This window comes from Rutilus rutilus, assembly GCF_951802725.1.
Source record: "Rutilus rutilus genome assembly, chromosome: 10".
NCBI lineage: Eukaryota > Metazoa > Chordata > Actinopteri > Cypriniformes > Leuciscidae > Rutilus > Rutilus rutilus.
In genome coordinates, this window is record NC_140215.1 from 19,327,243 (window position 1) to 19,347,156 (window position 19,914).

Consider the following 19,914-nt stretch of genomic DNA (forward strand, 5'->3'; position numbering starts at 1 on the left):
TCCTCTAGTTCTAATGAGTTGCAAAGGAAATGTATTTCTTCCTGAAGAGTAAAACTTTACGAGAGGTGACGCGATATCGAAAACACAAAAAGCATGATCGAGCACCAAGTGTGTAAAGCATTGCGTTTTTTTTTTTTTCTTCTCTCCTTACAATGTCCCCCACCTGACCCACGCATATGTCTGTTTTTAGCTGAGGGCCGTAGACAGAGGAGAGATGTTGTCTTCCTGCTGGATGGATCGGATGCCACTAGGAATGGGTTCCCAGCAATGAAAGAATTTGTGCAGAGAATGGTGGAGAAATTGGAAGTAGCTGAGAACAGAGATCAAGTTTCTGTGGTCCAGTACAGCAGAGACCCAGAGGCCCATTTCTATCTAAACACGTTCAAGACAAAGGAAAAAATTCTTGACAGTGTCAGAGGTCTGCGGCACAAAGGAGGCAGACCCCTTTACACGGGGGCAGCGCTCCAGTACGTCATAGACAATGTCTTTACTGCCTCCTCCGGCAGCAGACGCGTGGAGGGTGTGCCGCAGATATTGGTTTTGCTTAGCGGGGGAAGGTCATTTGACAGTGTTGAGGCAGCAGCCTCCTCTCTGAAAGAGCTTGGCATCTTGACTTTTGGAATAGGATCGAGGGGCTCTGATAGCAGAGAATTGCAGAGAATTTCATACGACCCCAATTATGCTCTGTCCGTGTCCGACTTCAGTGAGCTTCCAAATGTCCAAGAGCAGCTGCTGGCCTCTGTCAAGGCTGTTTCAATTCCCATCACTCCAACTTCACAGACTGTTACCGGTACGTGCGTTGCAGTACTTTACAATACGCTGTGTCTTGTTTTTCTTCATGATGTCCCTACTTTTTCTAACCGTAGCTCAGAGAGTTAATGAGGTGATGAACCGATGTGTCATTCTGAAGGTTTATGAACGTTATGCACATTACTTGGTGTTAATGATGCTGTTTTTCCCCCTCCTAGCTGATTACGTCACACCCAGAAAGGACATAGTGTTTCTGCTGGACGGTTCAGATGGCACTAGGAATTCTTTCCCAGCTATGCGTGATTTTGTGCAGAGAGTAGTGGAGCAATACACCATAGAGGCAAACAGGGACCGTGTTTCTGTGGTGCAGTACAGTAGAGAAGCCGAGGTCCATTTCTATCTAAATAGCTACACGACAAAGGAAGAGGTTCTTGACCGTGTCAGAGGTCTGAGACACAAAGGAGGTAGACCCCTCTACACGGGGGCAGCTCTCCAGTACGTCAGAGACAATGTATTTACTGCCTCCTCCGGCAGCAGACGGTTGGAGGGTGTGCCGCAGATACTGATCTTGCTTAGCGGGGGAAGGTCATTCGACAGTGTTGATGCAGCAGCCTCCTCTCTGAAAGAGCTTGGCGTCTTGACCTTTGGAATTGGATCGAGGGGCTCTGATAGCAGAGAACTGCAGAGAATCTCATACGACCCCAATTATGCTCTGTCCGTGTCCGACTTCAGTGAGCTCCCAAATGTCCAAGAGCAGCTGCTGGCCTCTGTCCAGGCTGTTGCAATGCCCATCACACCAACTTCACCGACTCTCACTGGTATGTGCATGGCAGAACTTTATGACAGCTAGCTCACAGGCTGTGCTTCGTTGATCTCCCTAAGTAGTAATGAGCAGTGGGACCATTACCCGCAGCTTAGGTAGTCGATGAGGTGGTTGAATTAATGTGACATTTTTAAGATGTTTTGAAATTACTTGGTGTTAATGATGCTGATTTCTTTTCCTAGCTGATGACGCCATACCCAGAAAGGACGTAGTGTTTTTGCTGGACGGTTCAGATGGCACTAGAAATACATTCCCAGCAATGCGTGATTTTGTGCAACGAGTAGTGGAGCAATTCAACATAGAGGCAAACAGAGACCGTGTTTCTGTGGTGCAGTACAGTAGAGACGCTGAGGTCAATTTCTATCTGAATACCTACGCAACAAAAGGGGAGATCCTGAACACTGTCAGAGGTCTGAGGCATAGAGGAGGGAGACCCCTCAACACGGGGGCAGCTCTCCAGTACGTGAGGGACAGTGTCTTCACCGCCTCTGCGGGGAGTAGAAAGCAAGAGGGTGTCCCTCAGATTCTTATCCTCCTCAGTGGAGGACGGTCAAGCGATAACATAGATACACCTGCCTCCACCCTAAAAGAGAGCGGAATCTTGATTTTTGGCATTGGCACCAGAAATTCGAGCAGAGAGGTGCAGAGAATTGCCAACGATCCTACCTATGCACAGCCCATCAATGAATTCTCTGACCTTCCCAGTGTCCAGCAGCAGTTTATCAGCTCCCTCAACAATGTGCTTGTACAAGTCAAGCCGATGACACCTACTGTGGCGGGTAAGACAGATTATCACACGTCTCTAGAAAACAGCACACTGAGCTCTCCTTGCAAAGCGTGCCGTAGACACTAAACGGTTCATGTTAGCGATGCATGTTAGCAGAGGCGGGGGAAATTAGCCTAACAAGCGATGGGTTTGAACTCTCTGGGGTGTTAAGCAGTGTTGAGTTTTAATGTGTTTGTTTGTTTATTCGCTCGTTCGTCAGTTTTAGGCACAGTTTTTGTCTTTTGATGAAAATATCCTTTAAATTATAGACCTCATTTTGCCGCATTCAGTAGGTTTAGGCAGTTTTACTCTGACCACAATTAGATGCTATTTTAGCAGACAGTAATAACATTTGACTGTTAGATTGGCTGTAAACTAGCTGAAAGGACAGGAGCGTTTTTTCCCTTTTGCAGTTGCCGACTAGAGCACACACATACACCCACAGAAAATATCAGATACCCAGGGCTCACGTGACTTTGTGTTCCATTCCATTACCCATAGCTGAGCGAAGGATGGCTAGGAGGGATGTAGTGTTCCTGCTGGATGGTTCAGATGGCACAAGGAGCTCTTTTCCTGCAATGCGTGACTTTGTTGAGAGGATGGTGGAGAGACTGAATGTGTCTGAGAAAGGAGACCATGTGTCTGTGGTCCAGTACAGCAGAGATCCAGAGGCCCATTTCTATCTTAACACATACTCAAGAAAGGAGGACGTGCTTGACACGCTCAGGGGTCTGATGCACAAAGGAGGGAGACCCCTCAACACAGGGGCAGCTCTGCAGTACGTGAGGGACAATGTCTTCACTGCCTCCTCTGGAAGCAGACTTGTAGAAGGTGTGCCCCAGTTACTGATTCTGCTGAGTGGTGGAAAGTCATTTGATAATGTTGACACACCAGCCTCATCCCTGAAAGAGCTGGGAGTGCTTATCTTTGCGATAGGGTCGAGGAGCTCAGACAGCAGGGAACTCCAGAAGATCTCCAACGAGCCTAGTTATGCACTCTCAGTGAGTGACTTTGCTGACCTTCCCAGTGTCCAACAGCAGCTTTTCACCAACATTAACACGGTCTTTGTAGAGGGAACGTCTATCACCACCACTGCGATAGGTAAGAAAAAAGCCAAACCGGCTTCCTGTAATTCCTCTCCTTTTATTATGTTCGTAGAGAAATGTGCCATATTGTTCCTCTAGTTCTAATGAGTTGCAAAGGAAATGTATTTCTTCCTGAAGAGTAAAACTTTACGAGAGGTGACGCAATATCGAAAACACAAAAAGCATGATCGAGCACCAAGTGTGTAAAGCATTGCGTTTTTTTTTTTCTTCTCTCCTTACAATGTCCCCCACCTGACCCACGCATATGTCTGTTTTTAGCTGAGGGCCGTAGACAGAGGAGAGATGTTGTCTTCCTGCTGGATGGATCGGATGCCACTAGGAATGGGTTCCCAGCAATGAAAGAATTTGTGCAAAGAATGGTGGAGAAATTGGAAGTAGCTGAGAACAGAGATCAAGTTTCTGTGGTCCAGTACAGCAGAGACCCAGAGGCCCATTTCTATCTAAACACGTTCAAGACAAAGGAAAAAATTCTTGACAGTGTCAGAGGTCTGCGGCACAAAGGAGGCAGACCCCTTTACACGGGGACAGCGCTCCAGTACGTCATAGACAATGTCTTTACTGCCTCCTCCGGCAGCAGACGCGTGGAGGGTGTGCCGCAGATACTGGTTTTGCTTAGCGGGGGAAGGTCATTTGACAGTGTTGAGGCAGCAGCCTCCTCTCTGAAAGAGCTTGGCATCTTGACTTTTGGAATAGGATCGAGGGGCTCTGATAGCAGAGAATTGCAGAGAATTTCATACGACCCCAATTATGCTCTGTCCGTGTCCGACTTCAGTGAGCTTCCAAATGTCCAAGAGCAGCTGCTGGCCTCTGTCAAGGCTGTTTCAATTCCCATCACTCCAACTTCACAGACTGTTACCGGTACGTGCGTTGCAGTACTTTACAATACGCTGTGTCTTGTTTTTCTTCATGATGTCCCTACTTTTTCTAACCGTAGCTCAGAGAGTTAATGAGGTGATGAACCGATGTGTCATTCTGAAGGTTTATGAACGTTATGCACATTACTTGGTGTTAATGATGCTGTTTTTCCCCCTCCTAGCTGATTACGTCACACCCAGAAAGGACATAGTGTTTCTGCTGGACGGTTCAGATGGCACTAGGAATTCTTTCCCAGCTATGCGTGATTTTGTGCAGAGAGTAGTGGAGCAATACACCATAGAGGCAAACAGGGACCGTGTTTCTGTGGTGCAGTACAGTAGAGAAGCCGAGGTCCATTTCTATCTAAATAGCTACACGACAAAGGAAGAGGTTCTTGACCGTGTCAGAGGTCTGAGACACAAAGGAGGTAGACCCCTCTACACGGGGGCAGCTCTCCAGTACATCAGAGACAATGTATTTACTGCCTCCTCCGGCAGCAGACGGTTGGAGGGTGTGCCGCAGATACTGATCTTGCTTAGCGGGGGAAGGTCATTCGACAGTGTTGATGCAGCAGCCTCCTCTCTGAAAGAGCTTGGCGTCTTGACCTTTGGAATTGGATCGAGGGGCTCTGATAGCAGAGAACTGCAGAGAATCTCATACGACCCCAATTATGCTCTGTCCGTGTCCGACTTCAGTGAGCTCCCAAATGTCCAAGAGCAGCTGCTGGCCTCTGTCCAGGCTGTTGCAATGCCCATCACACCAACTTCACCGACTCTCACTGGTATGTGCATGGCAGAACTTTATGACAGCTAGCTCACAGGCTGTGCTTTGTTGATCTCCCTAAGTAGTAATGAGCAGTGGGACCATTACCCGCAGCTTAGGTAGTCGATGAGGTGGTTGAATTAATGTGACATTTTTAAGATGTTTTGAAATTACTTGGTGTTAATGATGCTGATTTCTTTTCCTAGCTGATGACGCCATACCCAGAAAGGACGTAGTGTTTTTGCTGGACGGTTCAGATGGCACTAGAAATACATTCCCAGCAATGCGTGATTTTGTGCAACGAGTAGTGGAGCAATTCAACATAGAGGCAAACAGAGACCGTGTTTCTGTGGTGCAGTACAGTAGAGACGCTGAGGTCAATTTCTATCTGAATACCTACGCAACAAAAGGGGAGATCCTGAACACTGTCAGAGGTCTGAGGCATAGAGGAGGGAGACCCCTCAACACGGGGGCAGCTCTCCAGTACGTGAGGGACAGTGTCTTCACCGCCTCTGCGGGGAGTAGAAAGCAAGAGGGTGTCCCTCAGATTCTTATCCTCCTCAGTGGAGGACGGTCAAGCGATAACATAGATACACCTGCCTCCACCCTAAAAGAGAGCGGAATCTTGATTTTTGGCATTGGCACCAGAAATTCGAGCAGAGAGGTGCAGAGAATTGCCAACGACCCTACCTATGCACAGCCCATCAATGAATTCTCTGACCTTCCCAGTGTCCAGCAGCAGTTTATCAGCTCCCTCAACAATGTGCTTGTACAAGTCAAGCCGATGACACCTACTGTGGCGGGTAAGACAGATTATCACACGTCTCTAGAAAACAGCACACTGAGCTCTCCTTGCAAAGCGTGCCGTAGACACTAAACGGTTCATGTTAGCGATGCATGTTAGCAGAGGCGGGGGAAATTAGCCTAACAAGCGATGGGTTTGAACTCTCTGGGGTGTTAAGCAGTGTTGAGTTTTAATGTGTTTGTTTGTTTATTCGCTCGTTCGTCAGTTTTAGGCACAGTTTTTGTCTTTTGATGAAAATATCCTTTAAATTATAGACCTCATTTTGCCGCATTCAGTAGGTTTAGGCAGTTTTACTCTGACCACAATTAGATGCTATTTTAGCAGACAGTAATAACATTTGACTGTTAGATTGGCTGTAAACTAGCTGAAAGGACAGGAGCGTTTTTTCCCTTTTGCAGTTGCCGACTAGAGCACACACATACACCCACAGAAAATATCAGATACCCAGGGCTCACGTGACTTTGTGTTCCATTCCATTACCCATAGCTGAGCGAAGGATGGCTAGGAGGGATGTAGTGTTCCTGCTGGATGGTTCAGATGGCACAAGGAGCTCTTTTCCTGCAATGCGTGACTTTGTTGAGAGGATGGTGGAGAGACTGAATGTGTCTGAGAAAGGAGACCATGTGTCTGTGGTCCAGTACAGCAGAGATCCAGAGGCCCATTTCTATCTTAACACATACTCAAGAAAGGAGGACGTGCTTGACACGCTCAGGGGTCTGATGCACAAAGGAGGGAGACCCCTCAACACAGGGGCAGCTCTGCAGTACGTGAGGGACAATGTCTTCACTGCCTCCTCTGGAAGCAGACTTGTAGAAGGTGTGCCCCAGTTACTGATTCTGCTGAGTGGTGGAAAGTCATTTGATAATGTTGACACACCAGCCTCATCCCTGAAAGAGCTGGGAGTGCTTATCTTTGCGATAGGGTCGAGGAGCTCAGACAGCAGGGAACTCCAGAAGATCTCCAACGAGCCTAGTTATGCACTCTCAGTGAGTGACTTTGCTGACCTTCCCAGTGTCCAACAGCAGCTTTTCACCAACATTAACACGGTCTTTGTAGAGGGAACGTCTATCACCACCACTGCGATAGGTAAGAAAAAAGCCAAACCGGCTTCCTGTAATTCCTCTCCTTTTATTATGTTCGTAGAGAAATGTGCCATATTGTTCCTCTAGTTCTAATGAGTTGCAAAGGAAATGTATTTCTTCCTGAAGAGTAAAACTTTACGAGAGGTGACGCAATATCGAAAACACAAAAAGCATGATCGAGCACCAAGTGTGTAAAGCATTGCGTTTTTTTTTTTTCTTCTCTCCTTACAATGTCCCCCACCTGACCCACGCATATGTCTGTTTTTAGCTGAGGGCCGTAGACAGAGGAGAGATGTTGTCTTCCTGCTGGATGGATCGGATGCCACTAGGAATGGGTTCCCAGCAATGAAAGAATTTGTGCAAAGAATGGTGGAGAAATTGGAAGTAGCTGAGAACAGAGATCAAGTTTCTGTGGTCCAGTACAGCAGAGACCCAGAGGCCCATTTCTATCTAAACACGTTCAAGACAAAGGAAAAAATTCTTGACAGTGTCAGAGGTCTGCGGCACAAAGGAGGCAGACCCCTTTACACGGGGACAGCGCTCCAGTACGTCATAGACAATGTCTTTACTGCCTCCTCCGGCAGCAGACGCGTGGAGGGTGTGCCGCAGATACTGGTTTTGCTTAGCGGGGGAAGGTCATTTGACAGTGTTGAGGCAGCAGCCTCCTCTCTGAAAGAGCTTGGCATCTTGACTTTTGGAATAGGATCGAGGGGCTCTGATAGCAGAGAATTGCAGAGAATTTCATACGACCCCAATTATGCTCTGTCCGTGTCCGACTTCAGTGAGCTTCCAAATGTCCAAGAGCAGCTGCTGGCCTCTGTCAAGGCTGTTTCAATTCCCATCACTCCAACTTCACAGACTGTTACCGGTACGTGCGTTGCAGTACTTTACAATACGCTGTGTCTTGTTTTTCTTCATGATGTCCCTACTTTTTCTAACCGTAGCTCAGAGAGTTAATGAGGTGATGAACCGATGTGTCATTCTGAAGGTTTATGAACGTTATGCACATTACTTGGTGTTAATGATGCTGTTTTTCCCCCTCCTAGCTGATTACGTCACACCCAGAAAGGACATAGTGTTTCTGCTGGACGGTTCAGATGGCACTAGGAATTCTTTCCCAGCTATGCGTGATTTTGTGCAGAGAGTAGTGGAGCAATACACCATAGAGGCAAACAGGGACCGTGTTTCTGTGGTGCAGTACAGTAGAGAAGCCGAGGTCCATTTCTATCTAAATAGCTACACGACAAAGGAAGAGGTTCTTGACCGTGTCAGAGGTCTGAGACACAAAGGAGGTAGACCCCTCTACACGGGGGCAGCTCTCCAGTACATCAGAGACAATGTATTTACTGCCTCCTCCGGCAGCAGACGGTTGGAGGGTGTGCCGCAGATACTGATCTTGCTTAGCGGGGGAAGGTCATTCGACAGTGTTGATGCAGCAGCCTCCTCTCTGAAAGAGCTTGGCGTCTTGACCTTTGGAATTGGATCGAGGGGCTCTGATAGCAGAGAACTGCAGAGAATCTCATACGACCCCAATTATGCTCTGTCCGTGTCCGACTTCAGTGAGCTCCCAAATGTCCAAGAGCAGCTGCTGGCCTCTGTCCAGGCTGTTGCAATGCCCATCACACCAACTTCACCGACTCTCACTGGTATGTGCATGGCAGAACTTTATGACAGCTAGCTCACAGGCTGTGCTTTGTTGATCTCCCTAAGTAGTAATGAGCAGTGGGACCATTACCCGCAGCTTAGGTAGTCGATGAGGTGGTTGAATTAATGTGACATTTTTAAGATGTTTTGAAATTACTTGGTGTTAATGATGCTGATTTCTTTTCCTAGCTGATGACGCCATACCCAGAAAGGACGTAGTGTTTTTGCTGGACGGTTCAGATGGCACTAGAAATACATTCCCAGCAATGCGTGATTTTGTGCAACGAGTAGTGGAGCAATTCAACATAGAGGCAAACAGAGACCGTGTTTCTGTGGTGCAGTACAGTAGAGACGCTGAGGTCAATTTCTATCTGAATACCTACGCAACAAAAGGGGAGATCCTGAACACTGTCAGAGGTCTGAGGCATAGAGGAGGGAGACCCCTCAACACGGGGGCAGCTCTCCAGTACGTGAGGGACAGTGTCTTCACCGCCTCTGCGGGGAGTAGAAAGCAAGAGGGTGTCCCTCAGATTCTTATCCTCCTCAGTGGAGGACGGTCAAGCGATAACATAGATACACCTGCCTCCACCCTAAAAGAGAGCGGAATCTTGATTTTTGGCATTGGCACCAGAAATTCGAGCAGAGAGGTGCAGAGAATTGCCAACGACCCTACCTATGCACAGCCCATCAATGAATTCTCTGACCTTCCCAGTGTCCAGCAGCAGTTTATCAGCTCCCTCAACAATGTGCTTGTACAAGTCAAGCCGATGACACCTACTGTGGCGGGTAAGACAGATTATCACACGTCTCTAGAAAACAGCACACTGAGCTCTCCTTGCAAAGCGTGCCGTAGACACTAAACGGTTCATGTTAGCGATGCATGTTAGCAGAGGCGGGGGAAATTAGCCTAACAAGCGATGGGTTTGAACTCTCTGGGGTGTTAAGCAGTGTTGAGTTTTAATGTGTTTGTTTGTTTATTCGCTCGTTCGTCAGTTTTAGGCACAGTTTTTGTCTTTTGATGAAAATATCCTTTAAATTATAGACCTCATTTTGCCGCATTCAGTAGGTTTAGGCAGTTTTACTCTGACCACAATTAGATGCTATTTTAGCAGACAGTAATAACATTTGACTGTTAGATTGGCTGTAAACTAGCTGAAAGGATAGGAGCGTTTTTTCCCTTTTGCAGTTGCCGACTAGAGCACACACACACACACCCACAGACAATATCAGATACCCAGGGCTCACGTGACTTTGTGTTCCATTCCATTACCCATAGCTGAGCGAAGGATGGCTAGGAGGGATGTAGTGTTCCTGCTGGATGGTTCAGATGGCACAAGGAGCTCTTTCCCTGCAATGCGTGACTTTGTTGAGAGGATGGTGGAGAGACTGAATGTGTCTGAGAAAGGAGACCATGTGTCTGTGGTCCAGTACAGCAGAGATCCAGAGGCCCATTTCTATCTTAACACATACTCAAGAAAGGAGGACGTGCTTGACACGCTCAGGGGTCTGATGCACAAAGGAGGGAGACCCCTCAACACAGGGGCAGCTCTGCAGTACGTGAGGGACAATGTCTTCACTGCCTCCTCTGGAAGCAGACTTGTAGAAGGTGTGCCCCAGTTACTGATTCTGCTGAGTGGTGGAAAGTCATTTGATAATGTTGACACACCAGCCTCATCCCTGAAAGAGCTGGGAGTGCTTATCTTTGCGATAGGGTCGAGGAGCTCAGACAGCAGGGAACTCCAGAAGATCTCCAACGAGCCTAGTTATGCACTCTCAGTGAGTGACTTTGCTGACCTTCCCAGTGTCCAACAGCAGCTTTTCACCAACATTAACACGGTCTTTGTAGAGGGAACGTCTATCACCACCACGGCGATAGGTAAGAAAAAAGCCAAACCGGCTTCCTGTAATTCCTCTCCTTTTATTATGTTCGTAGAGAAATGTGCCATATTGTTCCTCTAGTTCTAATGAGTTGCAAAGGAAATGTATTTCTTCCTGAAGAGTAAAACTTTACGAGAGGTGACGCAATATCGAAAACACAAAAAGCATGATCGAGCACCAAGTGTGTAAAGCATTGCGTTTTTTTTTTTTCTTCTCTCCTTACAATGTCCCCCACCTGACCCACGCATATGTCTGTTTTTAGCTGAGGGCCGTAGACAGAGGAGAGATGTTGTCTTCCTGCTGGATGGATCGGATGCCACTAGGAATGGGTTCCCAGCAATGAAAGAATTTGTGCAAAGAATGGTGGAGAAATTGGAAGTAGCTGAGAACAGAGATCAAGTTTCTGTGGTCCAGTACAGCAGAGACCCAGAGGCCCATTTCTATCTAAACACGTTCAAGACAAAGGAAAAAATTCTTGACAGTGTCAGAGGTCTGCGGCACAAAGGAGGCAGACCCCTTTACACGGGGGCAGCGCTCCAGTACGTCATAGACAATGTCTTTACTGCCTCCTCCGGCAGCAGACGCGTGGAGGGTGTGCCGCAGATACTGGTTTTGCTTAGCGGGGGAAGGTCATTTGACAGTGTTGAGGCAGCAGCCTCCTCTCTGAAAGAGCTTGGCATCTTGACTTTTGGAATAGGATCGAGGGGCTCTGATAGCAGAGAATTGCAGAGAATTTCATACGACCCCAATTATGCTCTGTCCGTGTCCGACTTCAGTGAGCTTCCAAATGTCCAAGAGCAGCTGCTGGCCTCTGTCAAGGCTGTTTCAATTCCCATCACTCCAACTTCACAGACTGTTACCGGTACGTGCGTTGCAGTACTTTACAATACGCTGTGTCTTGTTTTTCTTCATGATGTCCCTACTTTTTCTAACCGTAGCTCAGAGAGTTAATGAGGTGATGAACCGATGTGTCATTCTGAAGGTTTATGAACGTTATGCACATTACTTGGTGTTAATGATGCTGTTTTTCCCCCTCCTAGCTGATTACGTCACACCCAGAAAGGACATAGTGTTTCTGCTGGACGGTTCAGATGGCACTAGGAATTCTTTCCCAGCTATGCGTGATTTTGTGCAGAGAGTAGTGGAGCAATACACCATAGAGGCAAACAGGGACCGTGTTTCTGTGGTGCAGTACAGTAGAGAAGCCGAGGTCCATTTCTATCTAAATAGCTACACGACAAAGGAAGAGGTTCTTGACCGTGTCAGAGGTCTGAGACACAAAGGAGGTAGACCCCTCTACACGGGGGCAGCTCTCCAGTACGTCAGAGACAATGTATTTACTGCCTCCTCCGGCAGCAGACGGTTGGAGGGTGTGCCGCAGATACTGATCTTGCTTAGCGGGGGAAGGTCATTCGACAGTGTTGATGCAGCAGCCTCCTCTCTGAAAGAGCTTGGCGTCTTGACCTTTGGAATTGGATCGAGGGGCTCTGATAGCAGAGAACTGCAGAGAATCTCATACGACCCCAATTATGCTCTGTCCGTGTCCGACTTCAGTGAGCTCCCAAATGTCCAAGAGCAGCTGCTGGCCTCTGTCCAGGCTGTTGCAATGCCCATCACACCAACTTCACCGACTCTCACTGGTATGTGCATGGCAGAACTTTATGACAGCTAGCTCACAGGCTGTGCTTTGTTGATCTCCCTAAGTAGTAATGAGCAGTGGGACCATTACCCGCAGCTTAGGTAGTCGATGAGGTGGTTGAATTAATGTGACATTTTTAAGATGTTTTGAAATTACTTGGTGTTAATGATGCTGATTTCTTTTCCTAGCTGATGACGCCATACCCAGAAAGGACGTAGTGTTTTTGCTGGACGGTTCAGATGGCACTAGAAATACATTCCCAGCAATGCGTGATTTTGTGCAACGAGTAGTGGAGCAATTCAACATAGAGGCAAACAGAGACCGTGTTTCTGTGGTGCAGTACAGTAGAGACGCTGAGGTCAATTTCTATCTGAATACCTACGCAACAAAAGGGGAGATCTTGAACACTGTCAGAGGTCTGAGGCATAGAGGAGGGAGACCCCTCAACACGGGGGCAGCTCTCCAGTACGTGAGGGACAGTGTCTTCACCGCCTCTGTGGGGAGTAGAAAGCAAGAGGGTGTCCCTCAGATTCTTATCCTCCTCAGTGGAGGACGGTCAAGCGATAACATAGATACACCTGCCTCCACCCTAAAAGAGAGCGGAATCTTGATTTTTGGCATTGGCACCAGAAATTCGATCAGAGAGGTGCAGAGAATTGCCAATGACCCTACCTTTGCACAGCCCATCAATGAATTCTCTGACCTTCCCAGTGTCCAGCAGCAGTTTATCAGCTCCCTCAACAATGTGCTTGTACAAGTCAATCCGATGACACCTACTGTGGCGGGTAAGACAGATTATCACACGTCTCTAGAAAACAGCACACTGAGCTCTCCTTGCAAAGCGTGCCGTAGACACTAAACGGTTCATGTTAGCGATGCATGTTAGCAGAGGCGGGGGAAATTAGCCTAACAAGCGATGGGTTTGAACTCTCTGGGGTGTTAAGCAGTGTTGAGTTTTAATGTGTTTGTTTATTCGCTCGTTCGTCAGTTTTAGGCACAGGTTTTGTCTTTTGATGAAAATATCCTTTAAATTATAGACCTCATTTTGCCGCATTCAGTAGGTTTAGGCAGTTTTACTCTGACCAAAATTAGATGCTATTTTAGAATACAGTAATAACATTTGACTGGCTGTAAACTAGCTGAAAGGATAGGAGCGTTTTTTCCCTTTTGCAGTTGCCGACTAGAGCTCACACACACCCACAGACAATATCAGATACCCAGGGCTCACGTGACTTTGTGTTCCATTCCATTACCCATAGCTGAGCGAAGGATGGCTAGGAGGGATGTAGTGTTCCTGCTGGATGGTTCAGATGGCACAAGGAGCTCTTTCCCTGCAATGCGTGACTTTGTTGAGAGGATGGTGGAGAGACTGAATGTGTCTGAGAAAGGAGACCATGTGTCTGTGGTCCAGTACAGCAGAGATCCAGAGGCCCATTTCTATCTTAACACATACTCAAGAAAGGAGGACGTGCTTGACACGCTCAGGGGTCTGATGCACAAAGGAGGGAGACCCCTCAACACAGGGGCAGCTCTGCAGTACGTGAGGGACAATGTCTTCACTGCCTCCTCTGGAAGCAGACTTGTAGAAGGTGTGCCCCAGTTACTGATTCTGCTGAGTGGTGGAAAGTCATTTGATAATGTTGACACACCAGCCTCATCCCTGAAAGAGCTGGGAGTGCTTATCTTTGCGATAGGGTCGAGGAGCTCAGACAGCAGGGAACTCCAGAAGATCTCCAACAAGCCTAGTTATGCACTCTCAGTGAGTGACTTTGCTGACCTTCCCAGTGTCCAACAGCAGCTTTTCACCAACATTAACACAGTACTTTTAGAGGGCATGTCCACCGCTTCTACTGTAATAGGTAAGAAAAAGATAAAACATGCTTGCTTTATTTCGTTTCAATGTTTATGGTACTTGCTAAGGTAAGTATCACCAGCAGTATGTACATTTTTTTGCTTGAATTAACCTTTACCGTTTTGCTTAAAACATGAACTTTGCCTAAAGATTGGTGGCTTGTTGCAGAGAGATGTACTATTTTTTTTGGTTCAGCAAAATTTGCAATCTTTTATTTATGCAGAGACCCACATTATATCTATGGACCATAATGTCAGAAATACTTTGGTATGAGTCCTTTACTTTTTACTCAGTAAGAAGCATCAAACATCCACCTTGCAGCACATTGACTTCCACAGAGCCCACCTTAGTGAAAGTGTTATTCATGAAGTTTACTTTAAAAATCATTTAGAGCATCAAACATCATCATAGCAGTTAGCATCTTAGCATAGAGAGTTTCATGGCAAATTTTACATGTATTTCTTTATTCATATCTTTTATTCCTTTTGCATATTGTGCACTTTGTTTAATTTTTCCCAAAACATTACTGTTATAAATGAAAACATCTTTATTTTGAATTGAATTTTTAGAGATTAATTATATTAAAATGTTTATATTAAATGTGGTATACTAAATGGTATGCATGCCCCATCATCTTTGTGGTGGTGTCAGATTGTTTTATTGCTATTTTCACATTTACATCAGAAGTGTGACTTGTGAAAATTAATGTTCTATTTAATCTGCGTGTTTTTCCCATTAAAAACAAAGAGACAATTTTTATAAAAAAAATTGCAAGCATTTCTTTCCAAAATATTCAAAAATGTCCAAAATATTAGTTTTTTGTTGTTGTTGTTGTTGTTGTTGTTATTTTTGTTGTTGTTGTTGTTGTTGTTGTTGTTGTTGTTGTTGTTGTTGTTTTTGAAAATACTATCTTATTATCTTCACAAATTCATTTTAACAATTTCAGTTATAGAAATTCAGTTGAAAATTACACCTTGCACATCTGGTATTCCCATGTAAAGAACAGAACAAACTTCACTTGCTGACATGATGTCTTACCAATAGATGTTGGAATCAAGTGCAATTAGTCATGTTCAATAATCAAGTGCAAAGGGTGTCGAGTGTTGTAATTATATTCATATTTTTGTTTTAGTTAGGTGTTTGCAATTTTACAGACTGTCCTTCAACCAATCAGCATTATTTTATATTTAATTGTTTTCTTTTTTCTTTTAATTTTAGTGGAGTCAGAAGGACCCAAAAAGGACATTGTCTTTGTGATTGATGGCTCTGAAGGTGTTGGCAGAGAGTTCCCAATTATCCAGGAGTTCGTGCGCAGAGTTGTGGAGAACCTCAATGTTGGTGAGAACAAGATCCGAGTTGGCGTGGTGCAGTACGGAGATTCTCCATATGCAGACATATACCTCAACTCACATAGGACCAAAGAAGGTGTCCTAAATGACATCAAGGAACTCCAACAACGTGGGGGGAGACAGCGCAACCTTGGTCGGGCCATTGATTTTGTTGGACGTGAAGTTCTGGTGTCTGGACGTGGTGGAAGGAAACAGGAGGGAGTTCCACAATTTGTTGTTGTGGTTTCAGGAGGAAAAGCAACAGACAATATAAGGCCATCTGCAACTGCAATGAAACAATCAGGAACTTTCCCCCTTAGCATAGGAACAAGAGATGTGCCCCCTCATGAATTGCAAGTGACCTCCTATGTCCCCAGATTTGCCTACACAGTTGATGACTTGCCTGGACTTTATACAATTCAGGACAAACTCATCACCACCCTGACTGAGCTATCTAGTGAGGAGTTAGCCATTTTGCGCCCTGTATACCCTACAGGTAATTGCAATCATTTCATAATTGTTTTTCCTAGTTGATGTGATAATACCTCTGACCAGCATGAATTTCCATGCCCCATCCTGGTTTTTGATAGTTAGTGATGGTCAGTAACTCAGTATAGTGGATCAGTAAAACTTCTAAGCTCATGAAGCTGGTCATATAGATATTTTGTCACTTACTGCTGGTTGAACATAGAAGTCTTGCTGGTTAACCAGTTAAGAAGATTGCTAACAACGCCAGCATTCTATGCTGGGAACAGCATATGCTAAATGAAGATCAGGAGTCAAAGTTGAAGTTAAATCAGTTGTCAGATAGTTTACTAAAGACAAAGTTCTCCACACTTCCAAGGTCCTTAGAAAATGAGTTAGAGCAGTGTTAAAAGTGGGCCAGTACGCACTTCTATATTTTAAGCTGTAGCGTATCCTAACTTTTTCTTGCATACCGGCACTTCTCACATGTTACAGGTACCGTGGGCGTCACTAGGTCCTTTTTCTACTCCGCCCCCCTAAAAAATTGTTATTAGCTCTGTAATCTGTACATTAATTTGTGATTGTCTCAGTACCCTTTAAACATATATGAAAACGGCGTCAGGCTTCAGCTCCTCCCCGTCTTTTAGTCAAATTTATTCAGCGTGTTTTTCAGTCCGTAGTGGCGCACGGGTGCAGAGCCAGCGTCAGAAGCAGAGGACAATGTGTGTGTTTATCAATAGCTTTTCATGATATCTGCATCTGCAGCTCTTTGTCATGAATGCTGTTTACATAATGTGATATGGGAGCGATACAATACAAGTTACGAGATACGAGTTTCCCATCCACTGTAAAGTTTTCGCTGCATTCATACCCTTTCACACATGAAATGTGAAGAAACACTTTAGACGTATTATTCTGGATATGGTATTAACATCATGCACAGGAATTATTAAAGACACAATCACACTGTAAAAACTTCTTGGTTTAACTTAAATTAGCCTAACCTGATTCATTCATACCTTATTTAATCAAAAAATTTGAGTTGATACAAAGAAAGAAACATAAACTCAAACATTTGTGAACCTAAGCTAATTTGACAAATGATTTGTTGAAAGTTGTAATAACAAATCATGATTTTTCTTTTAAAGTGCAGTGACAGACAGCACTCAGTCAATGCACTGATTTAAACTGTGAATGACAGAGACAGAGAAAAATCATGTGGAGTTATTTAGTTCTACTATTATGACCCAGCAGCTGATTGTGACATGTATAGCCTTAGAGTAATATAGGGCAAATTAAACCAATTGCCAATATAGACAATTAAAGTGTTTTTTCTGTATTCTAAATTAATATTAAATTGTATGATCTGGTTAGTTAAAATGATGATAATTATAATGAAATTAAATCAATATTCAGGGATTGACTTGATAGGTAGGCTAGTGTAGAACCTATTATATATATATATATATATATATATATATATATATATATGTTGTTCCTTGCTTCCCTAGTATACAAACAATATATTAAATGACATACTACATACTAAATATGCATTAGTAGATACGTTTAATGCGTTATTGACTTTCATGACTAAACAAAACAAAATACATAATTATTCTCTGGAAGCCATATTAAAGGAGTAAGTACTGTTACTGCATTCCTAACATGGGTCAGACCCTCGGTCACCTCTCAGATAACAAATACAGACGTTGCCCGCAACATAAATACTAGAATAAATACTGTACATTGGTTTCAAGAAAACTTTGATTTCCAATTCATTTTATAATACAAGAAGAGGGATTGTAAATCCGACTCCTTCAGGATATATAGTCACTCAGTTTCTGTGCACTACAAACAGTCGTAATTTAGTAATACATGAACATTTTCCACCCTATCTCTGACCATATTAATAAAATGTTCAGTTTTGGTGCTGCCTTTCATTTAAGATTTCAACTACTTTTATGATTGACTAATAATTTGCATAGGAAAAAAGGCTTAAAAACTGTGTGCTTTTGTTACTGCTAGAAATGTATAAAGCCTGCCAATTAGATTAAAACTTGCTATACCGAGAAAGTACTTTCCACTGTTATGTGCAGTATGCAGTGGAGTGAGGCTAAGGCTACACTAAGTGTGGTCAGCTTCTCCATCAACTTTTTGTTTTTGTTTTTAAGACTTTCATGCCACAGCATCTTAAAAACACAACAATCATGGTGTGAGTAACATACTGAAACAGCCAGACCTACCACAATAGTCAAAGACTTATATTAATTAAAATGGCACAAACAGTTATAGTTCTTAAACAAACAGTGCACATGACAAGACATACAAAAAATTGATATAAGTACCAATCTAGAGCATTTTTACATTTAAATGTACAAAATAGACCAAGCATGGATATTTACATCATCCCATAAACTGTGAAGAGGGGAAGAACATCTTCAGAGTGGCAAAATTTATAAAGTCCAGAAGACAAAATTGTTAACTATTTAAATATACCTGACAGTCTGTATAACTGTATAACTAAGTTGAGTTCTACTCGATTTGGTATTAAATCTGTGCTACTGTGTGTGTGAATCCTGTGTGGTCAGACTGTCAGTTTCATTTGTGTATTTATTGAGATAAATTTACTATTGTTATAGCTATGGTTATTGTCATATTTATTTGTATGTTAAAAAACAAACATTTCTATTTATTTCGAAAAATATAGAGGCTACAATTCCAGTACTTTCTGGAGATAAGAGGGATGTTGTTTTCCTTATTGATGGCACAACAAAGATGCGCACTGAGTTCCCTGCCATAAAAGACATGGTTCAGCGAGTGGTGGAGAAGTTGGATGTGGGTCTCGACAATGTCAGGGTCTCAGTTGTGCAGTACAGCGATGATCCCAAAAAGGAATTTCTCCTCAATGATTACTCCACCAAGGATGAAGTTCGTCAAGCAATACGAAGAATGAGAAGCAAAGGTGGCAATCAGCTTAACACTGGCCAAGCTCTGGAATTTGTATCAAAGAACATCTATCAAAGATCATCCGGAAGCCGTGTGGAAGAGGGTGTGCCCCAGTTTCTCATCCTGGTAACCGGGGGAAAGTCAAATGATGACGTATCTGGTCCTGCTAACCAACTGAAGTTAAGCCATGTTGCTCCCTTAGCAGTTGGAGCTCATAATGCGGATGCAGAGGAGTTAAAATTAATTTCTTTTAGTCCAGAACTAACATACACCATTAGGGACTTCCAGCAACTTCCAAGTGTGGAGCAACAGCTTTTGACCAAAGTCAGTACCATGACCAGAGATGAAATTGCTACCCCCCCTATTCCAAAAGGTATTCTACTTTTTCTGGTTTTATTAAAAAGTTATTTCAGGTTAATCAACTCTATCAGAATATTTGATGCCTAAATTATTCATGTCATGTTTATTTTTACACAAGCACATAACTTTTTTAGAATATGCAGTCCATTTACTAGTTTATTTTCTTTTTTGTTTCTTATCAGTCGTTCTTAATTTTGGAAGAAAGGACATCATCTTTCTCATTGATGGCACTGACAGTGTTGGACAAAGCGGTGTTGCTCACATTCGTGACTTTATCTTGAAAGTGGTTGATCAGCTTGATGTACAACCTGACCAAGTTCGCGTGGCTCTGGTACAGTATGGTGAAAGACCTAAAACTGAGTTCTCTTTGAACTCCCACGACAACAAGCAATCTGTCATCTCTGCAATCAAAAGACTGCGTCACATGGGTGGACGTGGTGCTGACCTAGCTGAGGCAATAAAGTATGTGATTCGAAATGAGCTCCAGCCTTCTGCTGGGGTACGTCTATCACAGGCTTCCCAGCACTTGGTTGTGCTCACTGGTGGAAGGTCAACATCCGACGTATCTAATTATGGCCCAATTCTCAAAGGCGCTCGGGTCAATTGTATAGGAATTGGTGCAGAAAATGCAGACCCAAGACAGCTGGCACAGATTACTACCACTTCTGATGACTTTCTGCAGGTGACTACTTTCCCAAATCTTCCAAACATACAGAGCAAGTTTATAGCCAGACTTAATGGAACGATTGCAGAGGAAATTCCCACTGGCGAGACACGTAAGTGGGGCATTACTGTAACTGTTATTTTAGACATACCGTACATGATGCATGTATCATAATAGGCTCTAAAT

At 44.3% G+C, this 19,914-nt stretch overlaps 1 protein-coding gene across 1 annotated transcript in view; it reads left to right on the plus strand.

Annotated features, from left to right (window-relative positions):
- Window positions 1-19,914, plus strand: part of LOC311298257 (uncharacterized protein) — a 68,960-nt gene that overhangs the window by 33,420 nt on the left and 15,626 nt on the right. The window contains exons 39-57 of the mRNA XM_084421019.1: window positions 191-790; window positions 969-1,568; window positions 1,756-2,352; window positions 2,841-3,440; window positions 3,704-4,303; window positions 4,482-5,081; window positions 5,269-5,865; window positions 6,354-6,953; window positions 7,218-7,817; window positions 7,996-8,595; window positions 8,783-9,379; window positions 9,870-10,469; window positions 10,734-11,333; window positions 11,512-12,111; window positions 12,299-12,895; window positions 13,370-13,969; window positions 15,181-15,786; window positions 18,466-19,077; window positions 19,247-19,840. Of these exons, the coding sequence (XP_084277145.1) occupies window positions 191-790; window positions 969-1,568; window positions 1,756-2,352; window positions 2,841-3,440; window positions 3,704-4,303; window positions 4,482-5,081; window positions 5,269-5,865; window positions 6,354-6,953; window positions 7,218-7,817; window positions 7,996-8,595; window positions 8,783-9,379; window positions 9,870-10,469; window positions 10,734-11,333; window positions 11,512-12,111; window positions 12,299-12,895; window positions 13,370-13,969; window positions 15,181-15,786; window positions 18,466-19,077; window positions 19,247-19,840 (11,400 nt within the window). The remainder of the gene's footprint in view (window positions 1-190; window positions 791-968; window positions 1,569-1,755; window positions 2,353-2,840; window positions 3,441-3,703; window positions 4,304-4,481; window positions 5,082-5,268; window positions 5,866-6,353; window positions 6,954-7,217; window positions 7,818-7,995; window positions 8,596-8,782; window positions 9,380-9,869; window positions 10,470-10,733; window positions 11,334-11,511; window positions 12,112-12,298; window positions 12,896-13,369; window positions 13,970-15,180; window positions 15,787-18,465; window positions 19,078-19,246; window positions 19,841-19,914) is intronic.